Source organism: Atractosteus spatula, chromosome 20, assembly GCF_055471065.1.
Source record: "Atractosteus spatula isolate fAtrSpa1 chromosome 20, fAtrSpa1.hap1, whole genome shotgun sequence".
In the NCBI taxonomy this organism is placed as follows: Eukaryota; Metazoa; Chordata; class Actinopteri; order Semionotiformes; family Lepisosteidae; genus Atractosteus; species Atractosteus spatula.
The window spans coordinates 10,765,962-10,781,322 of NC_142725.1; the positions used below are offsets into that span (position 1 = coordinate 10,765,962).

The window sequence follows — 15,361 nt, forward strand, 5'->3', positions numbered from 1 at the left end:
TTTTTGTAATCTACTATTTCTGGACTATATTGCTAATGCCTATTCACTCTAGACACTTCATCCTACATAGACTTCCGTCCACTGTGAGGTATGCAGGCATGAGCAGGGGGAATTCAGAGATGACCAGATGGTAAGACTTTAGAAATCAGGGTGGAGGGACTGAAGCATCTGTAGGAGGTGCTTATTCAGAATCCTCAAAGGATGGTTTACCCAGTGGACTTTGAAAACACAAAACCTAAGACACAAGTGGGATTTAAGTAGAGGTGCATTTAAGATTGAGAAAAGTAAGCACTTAAAAGGGCACCTCATATACATAAAAGCATGGTGGTAGCATGTTGTGTAAAATGTGATGGTGGTAGCATGAAACAAGCTCCTGCATGAGATTTTCGGGTCATTGAGCTACTAGCAACCAAGATAAGCCAAACGGACTCTGTCTGAAACAAGCTACTGCATGATATCTCTGTAGATCAATTAACTACTTGCAACCAAAAAGGCAAGATGAGCCAAAGGGCTTCTTCTTGTAGGTACAGTATATCCCCACACGTTCTTAATCTCACATGGTGCAGAAACCTGGATTTACATGTGGTGAAACTGGTCTTTTAAATAAATTTTATTTATATTTCTCTGCAGTGACCTTTGAAGCATTCTTGGACTGGTATGGCTTAAAGTGTTACTGCAGGTCTTGAAACACTTGCTTATTTATAAGCAGTTTAAAAGGGTGTGCCAGACGACATATTCAAAAGGCAATATGGGATTTGATAACATGGGAAAACTCAGATCTTGCATGTGGTATTTAACATTTCTTTAGCAACCATACTTTTTGACGGTATTGTATATCAGTTATTCAGTACCAGCTACTGTGCTTTTAAATGTCTTGCTGTGACAGATGTCATTAGTTTGGGACACATCATACTAAAGGTTATTATTTGCACTAGATGCTGGATGCATTGGTTTATAGAAATGTGGGAGAACTGAGCTCAAGGGATCACTGCAGGACTGCTTTGATAAGGGAGCAGTCATATCGCTTGCGGCATCATCGTTGTTTTTTATATTCCAGCCGTAAAACTGTCAAAAGCCTTCCTTCCTCTTTTTTGATCTGACAGTGGCTGAGCCACTTTCTCTCCAATGGCTTTTGTTTAGACATGCTTCAGGCTAAAAAAAATTCTTGTCTCAGCCTGGCCAAATCTTAGAATTCACAGCGGTTGCTACCAAAAACATTTGAATTTTGTTTTCTGTGTTATTTTTTAATCCGCTTCACAGCAAACTGAATTGTTCTCATTTTGACTAAAGCACAAACACAGAGAGAAGTAGCACTCAGGACTTTTCAAGGTTGTGTAAAAGGTGATCGATGGGCATTATCTGTGATTTTTTTCACATTATTTTGAGATTAATATATGAAGAAATTACCATATATTGATTCCAAAACTGGCTAGAGGCCATTAAACACAAGGACAATGTTCGGCCTGGAGAAACTACAGGCAATTAATTTCAGCTGTGCTTTTCTGAAATGGCTGAAGGAGGTTTCTAAGCACCTTCTGAAAAACTGGCATGACTGCATCTTCACCAGTCTGAGATGCTGTCTCAGATGCCTTATTTTTTGTGCTTTCCAATTCTGCTTGCATTCTTCTCAGAAATTCTACTGTATGTTCTGTATGGACAGGAATTGGAAATACAGCCAAAATGTCAGAAAAAAAAACACAATAAGTCATGAGCAACACAGTGGCAAAGTGGCTAGCATTGCTGCATGTCTTGATTATATGACCTATCGTTTACCCATCCATTTTCTAACCACTTCCTCCAAGAAAGGATCGTGGGGAAGCTGAAGCCTGACCCACCAAGCAATGGGGGCAGGTCAGGATACACCCTGCATGGAACGCAGGTCCGTTGCAGGACAGACACAAACAAACACATGCACACTCTCACTCTCACACCTAGGGCCACTTTTTCCCAGAAGCCAATAACATACCAGTAGGCCTTTGGACTTCGGGAGAAAACCCATGTGAATACAGGGAGAATATACAAACTCCACTCAGATAGCACTCCAGATCTGGAATTGAACCTAGGGCCACAGCGCTGGAAGACAGCAGTGTTAAGCACTCTGTCACCATGCTGGTGAAGCAGAATCAGCATGATTAAAATAAAGGTAAACAATTAATCATTTTTCATCTTTTCTATACTGCCATACCATTCATGCATTTAACCTTCCATGTGAAACATGATGTCATACAAAGGGTCTCCAGGCCTGGTCCCAGACAGCCCTAGCCTAGTGTGTTGTAAGGGTAACCAATGAGTTTGGAGATGATTTAGTTTAGAAGATTACATGTAAGATAAAAGCTCAGCCCTAATGTACTAGAATTTCCTCAGAAAACTCCAATTGGCATATAATTTACAAGTGTTCCTTGACTTTAGAAATTGTAGATCGTAATTTAAAATAATCTTTGAAATGTTCTGGATCATGGTTCTCTAAAATCAGGATCGGAGACCCCAGTGTTAGTAATCTGTTCAGAGACATTAGTAAATTCATTAAAGGAAAGTGAACTTGATCTTTCTTGAGCTTACTTTTACATGACCTGTAATAGACAATTGCTTTGAAGTCTTCACATTAGAAAGAACTGGATTAGCTGTTGAATATATTTCTCTAGAGGCTCTTAGAGGTTTTTTTTGCAAGGAATGAAGGGGTTTGCAAAATAATTATCTTTACATCACCACTCAATCAATGATCAGGGACAGAAAAATTGTGCTTGGAGGTAATAATAAAGCTGTTTTTTTTTATCTTTGTGCTCCTTATTGATGTTCTCAATGAAACAATGTACCTAAATGCACAGCATTTTAAAAGAACAGGGCCATAAACTGTTTACATCACTTTAGCTAGATCTTAAAGGTCTATTTTTATTCATGTGAAATCATCACCTTGATTTGAGTGTGCAATGCTGAGTCAATGTCCATTTCACAATATTGTCAATGACTGTTGGCTGTTAACATACAATATTTACTGTACCTCAGGATAGAGTTCAGAGGTGAAAAAAGTACATTATAAATATAGTAGTTTGAGTAGGTAGCTGTGAAAGCATACTGTATGTAGGCTGCAAAAGAAAAAGTAAAGGTTTATTCCACGCTGAAAGAAAGAAGCACGAAATTGTGGCTGTGGAGCCATCTTTGGATGTCACATCTTTTCTTTTCAGCATAGAATAAACTTTTACTTGTTCCATTATAAATATAAACCAACTAAACCTAAATTTTAATAAGGCTAAAGGAAAGAGTTCAGAATAAAGACAATCTGGTCAAGATTAATACCTGTAAATCCAATTACCTGTAAACTATCAATTATAATAAACAATTTGGAAATATTTGTCTTTAATACCTATTTAAGAGTAACCACTTATACATTTTTGGTCTATCATTTTCCAGAATTGTTTAACAGTTGAAGGATTGTTTTTATATATCTTTTATATAACACCGTGATAATCTAAAACACCATTGTAATTGTAACACTTGTAATCTTATTTGTGTACTTTCTATAGTGACTCAAAGCACTGATGACCTTGCATCTTTAAAAAGTTTGCGATTAAAATGCTTCTTTTGTTAACAACGTCCTTGTAATTCTGACATAAAATGCGCAGACTGCAGGCAGCTGCAGATTATTAAAGAAAACATTTGTTTAAGGGAAAGGTAAGAATGGAAAGTCATTCAGGTGCTGAATGAGAGGGGCTGAGGGAATTGTAACTTCTGTTATTTGGCTATAAAGACAGCTCAGCCGGGGGAAACTGATAGAAAGAAAAAGAGAACGTTTTTCTTCCTCTCATGCTATTGTGTCTTAAATTCAGCTGAAATAAATGCCTGAAGATCTCTTCACCTCTGTAGCCTGGACACTGATTCTTCACCCAGTCTCCTGAAGAGGGGTATCTATTCCCATTTGCCTACACAGTCGTGTAATAGTAACACAAATGAAATACTTTATATTTATATATGATGTCATGGCTATGGAAATTGGATGTTTTTAGGCCTTCTACTTGTTTTTCAGAAACAACACGACTGCAGTCTTTTCATTTCTTATTGTGAGTAAGCACTTACAGTACACATTTTTGGTCTATTACCTGATTTCCCAGAATTGTTTAACAGTCACGAAATAGTAACACAAATGAAATATATTTACATATGATGTCATGGCTACAGAATTGGGTGTTTTTAAGTCTTCGACTCGTTTTTCAGAAATGGCAGAACTGCAAACGTTCTCTTTTCCTGACTTGTTTCTATTTAGGGTCTTCAGCAAGGTGTCCTAGATTATACCCATGTTCCAGATAGCCCAGGTATGAGCACTACAAGCTCAGAGACATGTGCAAGCTGCAGGGGCACTGAAAAATCACCAGCAGCCGAAGAGCTGTTATCTTTTTATGTTTTATCTTTTGGCAGTGTTTTATTCCCCTCTGTTCATCCAACTGCCTTGCTGTTTTTAGTTATAGATGAAAATAAGCCAATAGATATAGGCCATATCCCTATTAATTTCCTTTCTAATTTCTTTCCCTTATGAATAATTTGAACGAATGAGTTGCTTCATTAATTGCATTTAATTTAGCTTGTAAATGGGATTCCAAAAAATAGGCAGGCATATCACTCCTCATCCTGGTCAGAAAACACACATCCACTGGTGAAGAGCATCCTGTATGTATTGTCTAATCAGCTACCTTTACAAGTCTGAATGATTCTAATGTTAGAATGCCCAAGCACCTGACAGAGACGTCTTGAAATTCTGCCAATTACTCGACTCATAGTGGCATAATGCTACAGTACTCATCGTTGTAAAGTTGATTACTGATTTTTAATCACATACAGTATATGGAATTATTAGTAATTGTGTATGTTACGACCCCAAGTGTCTAGGGGTAAAGTGGTGTAACATTTAGGATAATTCTTTTTGGAAGCAGGTGGTTTCTGGTGTGGGACTAGGAAGCGTGATAACAAAGGTGCAAAAGACACACACACTGGGATGTAGCAGTGTATAAATATTAATCAGAAAACAGATCACACTCTAGACCTCCCCACAGACAGCACAGTGAAACAATGCATTTGTTAGTGCTCCATTTGTGCCATTGAAAGTGTTGTTTAATTCCTGAGATATAACGCCTTCTTTTTTCGGGATGTGACGCCACCCTGTAATGGTGCAGGAGAACCAAATCTATTTAGCTTGCTCATGCTGCATTTGTGCCTGTTTGCATCATAGAAAGTAGCTTCCAAACTGTTTTGATTCCCGAGATAGTGCCTTATTTGTTGAGTAATCAAGTAACTACGATCAATGGTAATCTGCCTACAAGTAACTTTACTGCTCATAACACATCTGAATAGTTAATCTACTTAATTACTGAATATGAATATATACTTAATACTGAAACAAATGCCTGCAATTTGCTTTCTCAGTCTGTCCAGGGGGGTGGGGTGAATGTTTTGCATTTCGATAGCATTATCGTTTGTGTATTTGTGTGAAGTAAAACTAAATCTGCCTCCGATATCTTAATGTAACACAAGAGTTGCTGTATTAGCGTTAAAAAGGGAACATTAAAAAAACACTTGCATTTTTGCAATTTCTAAAAATGATTTTACTAGCATGTCATAATGCTTCGAAGCTGTCAATATTTTTAAAACTGAACAAGTAATCTAAAGAGTTATTTCGTTGAAATAAATCAAGCAGGTGAATTTGGAGATGATTTAGTTTAGAAGATTACATGTTAGATAAAAGCTCAATCCTAATGTACCAGAAGATACAGACAGTGGCATATAACTTACAAGTGTTCCTTGTCTTTAGAAATTGTAGATTTAAGATTATCTTTGAAATGTTCTGGATCAGGGTTCTCTAAAACCAGGATTAGAGACCCCTGTGTTAGTAATCTGTTCAGAGACATCAGTATATTCACTAAAGGAAAGTGAACTTGATCTTTCTACCACAGTTGTGGCCTGCGTATCCATCTCTTTATACTGAAAAATGAGCTTAATTTTACATGATAGACAATTGCTTTGAAGTTTTCTCATTAGAAAGAGCTGGTCAGTGTTGATTTATGTCATACTGACTTAGCAGTTGATTGTATTTCTCAGGGGTCTCATAGGGCTTTTTTTCAAGAAATGAAGGGCTTGTGAAAGCATCATCTTTACACCACTACTTGATCAGAGATCAGATGGAAAAATTGTGCTTGGAGGTAATAAAAACCTCCAAGGTTGCAAAAACCAATCACTGTAGGTTTAAGGTTTTAGTATGTTTGTGCTCCTTACTAACATTCATGGTGAGACAATGCACCTAACTGCACAGCAGATTAAAAGAATAGGACCATAAACTGCTTATATCAGCTTAGCCAGACCTTAAAGGTTTATTTTTACATGTCTCATGTGAAGTCATTGTCTTGAATGAGGGTGTTCAGTGCTGTGTCAATGTCCATTTCACAGTGTTGTCAATAACTGCTGGCAATTAACATGTTTAACTCAGGGTAGAGTTCAGGAGTAGAGAGGTAGATTATAATCAGAAACCAAATAAATCTACATTTTAGTAAGGCTAAAGGAAAGAGTTCAGAATAATGACACTATGGTCAAGATTTATACCTGTAAATCCAATTTACAGTGTTCACACCTTTGTAAATGGCACCATATTCATTAAAATGACAGTTTGCATTTAAACTTTAAAGTAAAAGTAAAATGTTGGAATTTCTAAGGAAGATTATACATTTCAATATCAAACATTGAAAAATAATGTTAAAGTTTCTTTTCATTTCTTATTGTGAGTAAGCACTTACAGTACACATTTTTGGTCTATTACCTGATTTCCCAGAATTGTTTAACAGTCATGAAATAGTAACACAAATGAAATATATTTACATATGATGTCATGGCTACAGAATTGGGTGTTTTTAAGTCTTCGACTCGTTTTTCAGAAATGGCAGAACTGCAAACGTTCCCTTTTCCTGACTTGTTTCTATTTAGGGTCTTCACCAAGGTGTCCTAGATTATACCCATGTTCCAGATAGCCCAGGTACGAGCACCACAAGCTCAGAGACATGTGCAAACCACAGGGGTGCTGAAACATCACTAGTAGCTGAAGAGCTGTTATCTTTTTATGTTTTATCTTTTGGCAGTGTTTTATTCCCCTCTGTTCCTCGAAATGTCTTGCTGTTCTCAGTCATACGCCAACATATACAGTAGTTATTGGCCATATCCCTATTTTTTTTTCCTTTATGATGTCTTTTCCTTTTGCTATGTTGCTCCAGTAAATGACATATAAAACAATAGGTGTGCTTGTAAATGGAATTCCAAAAAACAAGTGGGCACATTACTCTTCTTCCATGTATGTATTGTCTAATCAGCTACAGTACATTAACAAACTTGAATAATTCTAATGCTAGAATACCCAAGCACCTGATAGAACATGCTGTCTTTCATGCTTGGAATTCTATAGATTACACCACTCATAGTGGTATAATGCTACCAAACTCCTCACTACTGTAACGTTCTTGAGCTGTTACTGTACATTCAGTGCTTGCCATTCTTCTACACGCCTGCCCTGACATCTATATCAGCTGATGTGAACTGTCATGAATAAAAAGAGGTACAGTATAACTGGGTGGGTTGAGTTTGAAGCCAAGTCTGTTGAAAGTTGCTGCTTTTTCTACCAATCCATGACAGATTATCACGGTCAAAAAAAAGCAGTCCCTGCTTGTGATATCGTTTTAACAAAAGTGTCAGCACAGCACCACGCTCAGTGTAAGGAGGGTGGTCAGGCTGAAAACTGTGAAAGCAGCAGAGGGAGCTCCAGAAGATCCTGATATACAGTGCTGCTTATTTTGGCCAATACAGGCTGCATATGCCATGACATGGGGGATGTAGTTCTGCTCCTTGACACCATGCAGCAAGTGTGCCATGGGTCCCTTTGAAAAAATGGCCACATCTTCACCACCATGAGTCTCCATTCGCAGGGGCACAGCTGACTGGGCCAGATAGTCATTGTGATCTGTGGACACAAGGGAGACAGGGATCGGGTGACGTCTACATGTTTTCCAGATTAATTTTGAACTTGCAATCCCCTGCTTTTCCATCATATTTTCAAAAAAGGCATCAGTATATTTGAATGTAGGAAACGAATGTTCTTACCACCTATATTCTAGAGATTTTCTTTTAGATTTGGCAGTTATTTACAGCAAAGGAAAAAATGAGAAGAGAAGGCTGCTCGTGTGACTTCTGAAACATGCACTGTCAAGCCATCTTCACCTTGTCAAAACGCGAGCCCTCCAGAAGAGTTCACGTGGAATGGAGGAGGAATACAGCTCCTGCTGATAGCACGGTAGCCTTACGGGTGTTACTACTGCAGGGCAAGCCGAGGATTCTAGTGCAATCCCACCCAACCCCAGTGCTGCTTAGGCAAGTTGCACTGTGCCATTGTAATGAATACCAGCCAGAAAACCTGTCTCAAACCAGTGACTGCCTTGCATATACTGTGGGGAGTATTATTACATACTGTAGTCGGTAGTGGAGACATTCTCCCTTCCTCCATTCACCAGCTTGTACCCTGGCCCATTCCCATACAGGATGGATGTAAATGGCTTTTGGTCAATATCGCTCATCATAGGTGCCAATCCTGCAGAAAGTAAAGAAAAAGCCTTCAGATGGTAAACAAATTTCCTATTTCAAGTACACACCACATTTCACACATCCACTGCAAATCTCGAAGGAAGATCTGTAACTCAGACATCTATGAATCATGTCTTGGCAACTTTATAAAGACTGTTCAGGATAATAACATGATAGGTGATGAATGCTTGACTTGTCTACATGCATCAATCATGTTAAAGCTAAACACCACCTATCACTAGACTGTTGTATTCAGATTCATGGTTGACTCCTGGTCTGTCTGTTTCTATTTTTTTCTTTTTACTTTATCCACAGAGCCATCAAACCACCTCATTTTTGCATATTAGCTTCAGACACTTATGTCAGTAAATATTAAGTTGCATGAGGTTTCACATGCTCTGGCTTCAGTTTGTATTACATGTTATCTCCAATACATTTATCTAAAGTTAAACTGCTTCATAGACACACAAGTCCTTGTTTAGAAAGCAAGATAAAAACGGTACAAACTGCTCTTCTGGCCAAGAGATGCAATGATGTATGCATCTTCCCATTGACTGCTGCTCCACTAAATGCATTTGAGGCAAAGCCAGTGCAGCAGTTTTAAAATGTTGAAAAGCTTGTCAATGCATTTCTCCTCACTGTCACCATAGCAAAGTCACCTTTGCTGTCTGGAGGGGTGTGCTCTGCATTATAAGGTGTGTTGATTAATTATTGCTTATTTATGAGCCATCTCCATTCTGCTTATATAGATCTCCAAGGCACCTTCATATCGGGTTTTGAATTTATGTGCATGTGTGGAGTTTATTTTGATGGTTGGCCTTTTGATTTGTGTGTGTTTACTTCTATTATTGTGGGCAAAGTACCAAAAATGGGGTTCCCTCTGTGGGTGTAGCCCCCAAAGGTGAAGACATGAGAGTGGTCTGCTGTCACAACGGTCTGGGTGTCTTCTTCACTGGTCAGGAGCCCTGCCCTGCCAATGGCCTTGTCCATCTCCACCGCCTCATGCAGGGCCTGCTTAGCTTTCCCCTCGTGATGGCCGTGGTCAATCCGCCCCCCTGGCAGGACACAAAGAGGCATTTACTCACAGAGTCTGTCACAGAGGAACTCGAGATCTCTTGAAAACCTATAAGCGGATGAACTTTGTCTTCAGTTTACAAATTCTTCATGAAAAATATAGATTGTAGATGCTGTAAAATGCATAAAAAGTTAACATGTAAGAGGCACTTAAAACGGGACAATGTATTTTTTAAATCTTCTCAGAATGACATAGCCCAAGGAAGTTACGTACAGAATGCACAAGGTGTCAGTCAGTGTACCACTGTAGGTACTGCATCCTGGCAGTTTTATTTTTTCAAGTAATCTGATGCCGGACTGCACCATTCTGTAAAACTGCCAGGAGGCACAGTTAATTCTTAAAGTACCACAGCTGCGTGTGGTTGTCAATCTAATCAGTACTGTATTAAATATTTATAATACTGAATCAAACTAATATCGTGACAATCCCCTGTCTAATATAATTATTGTTTTTTTAATTACATACTGTATACAAAATTATTAGTAATTGTGTATAAATAGTAATTAGAAAACAAAATTTTACTTTTGATTTTAAGATTTTATTAAAACTGTATTGTACATAGGGGTCCTAAAACATTGTATGTAAAAACATAAAAAAGAGGCAAGATTAAAACAAGTTTTAAGCAGTGATTTAAATGACTTTGTCGGTTGTATACTGTAAGTTGCATGTGGCTAATGTTCTGATGCCCAGGAATGCTCGTTTTCGCAATTTATGTGGGTCTCATAGTGATCCTTCGTTCTTCATTCTCCGGCAGGTCATAGGGTTGTACTACATTTAACAATTTAACCCCATCAGATCACTAAGCTTCATATTTCATTTGCATGCCAGTTGGTGCATTTTAGTTTTGACAAACAATAAGAATAAAACACTTCAGTGTCAATTTTGTTTTTCCATCCATTCGTTATTAGAATGTTGCTTACGTGGCGTGGTAATCTGGAGCCTATCCTGGAAGCACAGGGCACATACGGCAGAACTACATCACAGTCTTTGTAATAATAATAATTGCTTACACTTATATAGTGCTTTTCTGGACACTCCACTCAAAGCACTTTACAGGTAATGGGGACTCCCCTCCACCACCACCAGTGTGCAGCCCCACCTGGATGATGCGACGGCAGCCATAGTGCGCCAGAACGCTCACCACACATCAGCTATCATTGGGGAGGAGAGCAGAGTGATGAAGCCAATTCAGAGATAGGGATTATTAGGAGGCCATGACTGGTAAGGGCCAATGGGAAATTTGGCCAGGACGCCAGGGTTACACCACTACTCTTTTCAAGAAACACCCTGGGATTTTTAATGATCACAGAAAGTCAGAAACTCGGTTTTACGTCTCATCTGAAGGACGGCACCTGTTTACAGTATAGTGTCCCCGTTTCATTCATCACCTCTTCTGCTGCATCATCAGGAAGAAACAAGTTCAAGTATTAAGCCTTCTGCAGATCTTCAGTTTAGTTTTTTTTAATCAGTATGGATAGAAAATGATACCCCTCGTCAAAAACTATATTTTTTTATCCTTTGGAATATATATTAAACTATTTAATAATAACATCACATATTAGTATTTTTAAAATGCAGTCAGATTTTGAAAAAATATTCTTTTTCTTTAAACTAAAAATATAAGTATATACACAGTAGTATTGATGGTGTCAATTTATTTCACATTTTGAGATATGCTCTTGAATTATGCTTGACTGTTACAAACCAATACATCCAACTGCATTAACAGAACAGCAAGCTGAAAAATACAGGTGTTTTTCATCTTAACGTGGAATACAAAATTGCCTTTCATTGGCAGTTATGTTATTTGATTGGTAAATACCATGGCCTAGGAATTATGTCAGCAGAAACATAAAAAGAAAGGCTTTCAAAAATCTCCCAATTTCCAAATCTGTTTTTTTTTCTGGCAGATTGCTCGTGTGTTTTCTTCATATTTACCATTGATAACATACCTTCCACCAGCAAGTAGAAGCCCCTGGGGTTTCGTCTCAGGATTTTGATGGCCATTTCCACCATCTCGGTCAAGGAGGGGTCTGTGTCTTTGTTACGCTCCAGCTCATATGGCATATCTCCAGGCTCAAAGAGACCTGTTGGACACATGTGAGGGGTTAGAGTCCCTTGGTTGTTACAGTCAAGAAAACTGGTGCTCAAATAATTTTGCCCTAAAAGTTTTTTTACTGAAAATATTCTATTCTTTCTTCAGTAATAGTTTCTTATCATGCACAATGCATAGTGAATATGCTCTTTCAGCATCTTAGTCCATTCTTAGAGGTGTCTTCCTATTTATTGATCTAAAAAAATATGAAACAGAAAGTAGAACAGTTCTTTATTATGGCTTGAAATATTTTTGTTTACTGTATGTACCTTAACTTTATAGGGATAAACAAAACAGACCAAAGCTAAATATCTAGAAAATTCTGGTTCACCGTCGTGTAATGATTACTTTTCCATTGTATTTATTTGATTATTATTTGGCCTTTGGAACTGCTACATTTCTGATATAAAAAGCACCCTGTGGACACAACTGACATTCTATGGCTTTGTGTGTTTGCAAAATCCCATATAAAAACAACACAGACCAGCACATTAATGCTCAAGATAGCTCACTACATCTATTTTATGAACCTTCCATTTTTATTCATTTTCTATTCTTTCCCGTTCATTGCATGTTCCAGCAACTCCAAGGGATTGATCACCTTAATTAATCACAACGTTTGTGGACAGACACTTGTAACGGTGCCCTCGAGTCTACGTAGTGCAATACCCTAGATTATGCACTGCATTGCAAAAAGCGATCTCTTAGTTCCTAACCAGTGCTTTTCCTTCTAATGCAGAAGGAAACACAGGAGCATCACAGGAGCATGCACACAGCTGCATTCAGAGTATACCCTTTAGTCATTTTGGTTTACGCAGGAATAAATTCTAAGGAGATAAAGAGACTTTTTACATTTTAAAGAGAACGTTTAAATGTTTTAAACATTCTATCAGGTTTGAACATACCCAGTAAATAGTTTACTCTGTTTGGATCCAGAGATAACAACTGGCGTCTGTTCCACACATAGTGGCCATTCTGGAATAAATAAATAAACCACAGTCAGTTTCATGGCTGTATTGGCTGTACTGGAAATCTTATTCTGCCTCTTTGTGGTATACACTCTTCATTTTATGCATTCACTTATAATGTATCCTCAGATGACTAGAATCTGTTTTGGGTTGCCTAAACTATTTCCATGATAAGGAAATGTTTGATTTACACTCTTCTACATTTTTATTTCTTCTCTGCTGCATTTATAATGATAGATTATAATAGCATGCTTACATGCTAGATCAGCAAAAATGTTTCTGAAAAGACTTTTCAAAGTCGCACAAAAAAGAAACTACTAACACTGGTATACCAGATATGTGGTATACTACAGTTACGATGCTTCACCAAGGATTTACAGATTTGTAAGATCTGTGGAAATGATCTTTTCAGAGCCTGAAGCAGTCCCTAGGCGATGGGTAAATATTTCTTTAAGCAAAGCTGTTAAAGTTCTTTTGGATACATTTTCTTAATAGATTGTTTACTCTCACATTGACAATTTTAACAATGTATTTTTAAAACCACTGATTTTCAGAACGTTGTGGATAATTCCAGGACAGTAACAGAACTCTATTAGCTCTCTCAGACACCTCTGCTGGCAATTTACTTTGGGAAGTGCTTTACAAAAGGAGGTTAGTGTGAGTGTCACTGACTTGATGTCCTGTATGAAAAGCTTTAAAGACCACTTCAATAACCTCAGTCATCTAAAAGACATGCCATCCTGTTTCCTAACCTCTCCATTGTAGACTAGCTTTTATTGAGATGATGTTATTTCATCGGAGTAGTAAAGATATCCTATTACAAAGAGGATTATGTGGCCTTGTAAAAGTCAGTGTACATTTCCACCAATGATTGTAAGTGCATCCTTGCAGTTTAGATTAATGGCAGCACCTTCATCCTGTTTCATTTCATTCAGACGGGGCTACTTCCTGGGACCTTTTGACCTGAAAGGGATGTTAGAATAGCTGAGGCTTCCTTACCATGCTGCTGGTTCTGTTTTTCCACTCCTCTATGAGGCTCCTGCCATCCCTGCGAGTGCCACTGTGTTTGCGCTCGTTGGGGTACTCCACATCGGAGGTGTTTTTGGGGTACATATACTTCCTCCCTCCTCCCATGATTACCTGTAAGCCCATCCCAGAGAGCTAAATGAACTCATGCATCTTACCATACGTGAACATAACATTAATAAATAAACAATGCCCCGTGATTTCATTTGGCTCTTCATAGTGAATCTCGTTCTTTCATAATCAGGTGTTAAGAATAGACTCCACGGTTTAAGAATGCATCACTCCTTGATCTGTGATCCAAGGCTTGCGTTTGACTCTTTAATACAAACAGTTCTTTTGCTCCGGTCAATCTCATATAAACATATATTCCAATATCCATCAGTGTATAAAGATCAGAATTTTAAAATCATTCTACATCAATCTCATATGGTTTACATATTTTTGCTTTTTGGGTATTTTAAACAATCTGTAATTCTTCTGAAGCATTTCCACTCAAGGTCAGGTGTATTTTCAACACACTGGCATGGCCAGATATGTGAAACATGGACTAAATCTTAGATAAATGCAGACTAAAATTCAAGGCGAAAAGGGGTGATTTTTATAGTTAGGGGGGCAGTGTTTTAAAGGTTTCAAGCATGGTTTTAGGACAACTTACGTCAATGTTGGGAATGTTCTCAAACAGCTGCCTGGCGATGTCTTTGCAGCCACCTTCAATGGCGTCTTGGGGCATCTCTCCATCAGAGTACCAATCCCGATCCACACAGTGTGCATAGGCGGCGCTAGGAGTGGCATGGTTTATCCTTGTCGTCGTGACAATGCCCACTGACTTGCCTTAGAAATAAAACCAGAGATGAGTAAATGACTTGAAAGATGGCTATTTGTTTTGATTAATCAGACTCCATTTACTACTAAAATGCTTGGGTTTTCATTAAATAAAAGAAGGAAAATGTAAGTCTTATTTTGTGCATTCAAATGAGCCTATATGTCCACTGTAGAAGTGCAAGCAAAAATAATGTGAATTTATTAGCTGTTGTCATAGTGACTTTGTAAAATGTCTTTTAAAAAAAGTTTGTGATCCCTGACGTAACCATTCACCCAGTGTAGTAATGCTTGCGGGATATAAAATGAATGAGAACTGTACAAACGGGTCAGACACAGCAGCACCTAAGCTGAAAAACATCCCACAGGATGAAAAACATGAGAGACTGAGCACAAGTTTTCACAAAAGAAAAAATGTTCTTCTTGTACTGCACTAAACAGGGGAGTTACAGCTTTGTTTCTTCTGTATTTCTAACAGCAGATCCATCTGCTTGTTGATTTAGGCAGGTGTTTCACTTTAACAGAGGTGACCATTGGCCATGATACAACACATCTCAAAGCGTGATCTTCTGAAAGTCAATGAGGTCAGATTCCACACATACAAATTCAAACCTGCTGTGTACACAGCACAGAGAAACACCCATAAAAGCCAAAGAACCTTCTGAGTACAGAAAAAAAAAACTTCATGTCAGCAAAAAAGACAGGATTACTTGTATATACTGTAACAGAGCCCCTAACAACAGACTGGTCGTGGAGCAGTGTTAACATAGAGGGGTT

At 38.1% G+C, this 15,361-nt stretch overlaps 1 protein-coding gene across 1 annotated transcript in view; it reads right to left on the reverse strand.

Moving 5' to 3' along the window:
* Positions 1-6,332: 6,332 nt before the first annotated feature.
* alpl (alkaline phosphatase, biomineralization associated) overlaps positions 6,333-15,361 on the reverse strand; it is a 28,078-nt gene continuing 19,049 nt past the window's right edge. The window contains exons 6-12 of the mRNA XM_088938087.1: positions 14,421-14,596; positions 13,739-13,879; positions 12,677-12,746; positions 11,629-11,763; positions 9,465-9,656; positions 8,489-8,608; positions 6,333-7,984 (exon numbers count right to left, since the gene is read on the reverse strand). Of these exons, the coding sequence (XP_088794213.1) occupies positions 7,716-7,984; positions 8,489-8,608; positions 9,465-9,656; positions 11,629-11,763; positions 12,677-12,746; positions 13,739-13,879; positions 14,421-14,596 (1,103 nt within the window). The 3' untranslated portion in view covers positions 6,333-7,715. The remainder of the gene's footprint in view (positions 7,985-8,488; positions 8,609-9,464; positions 9,657-11,628; positions 11,764-12,676; positions 12,747-13,738; positions 13,880-14,420; positions 14,597-15,361) is intronic.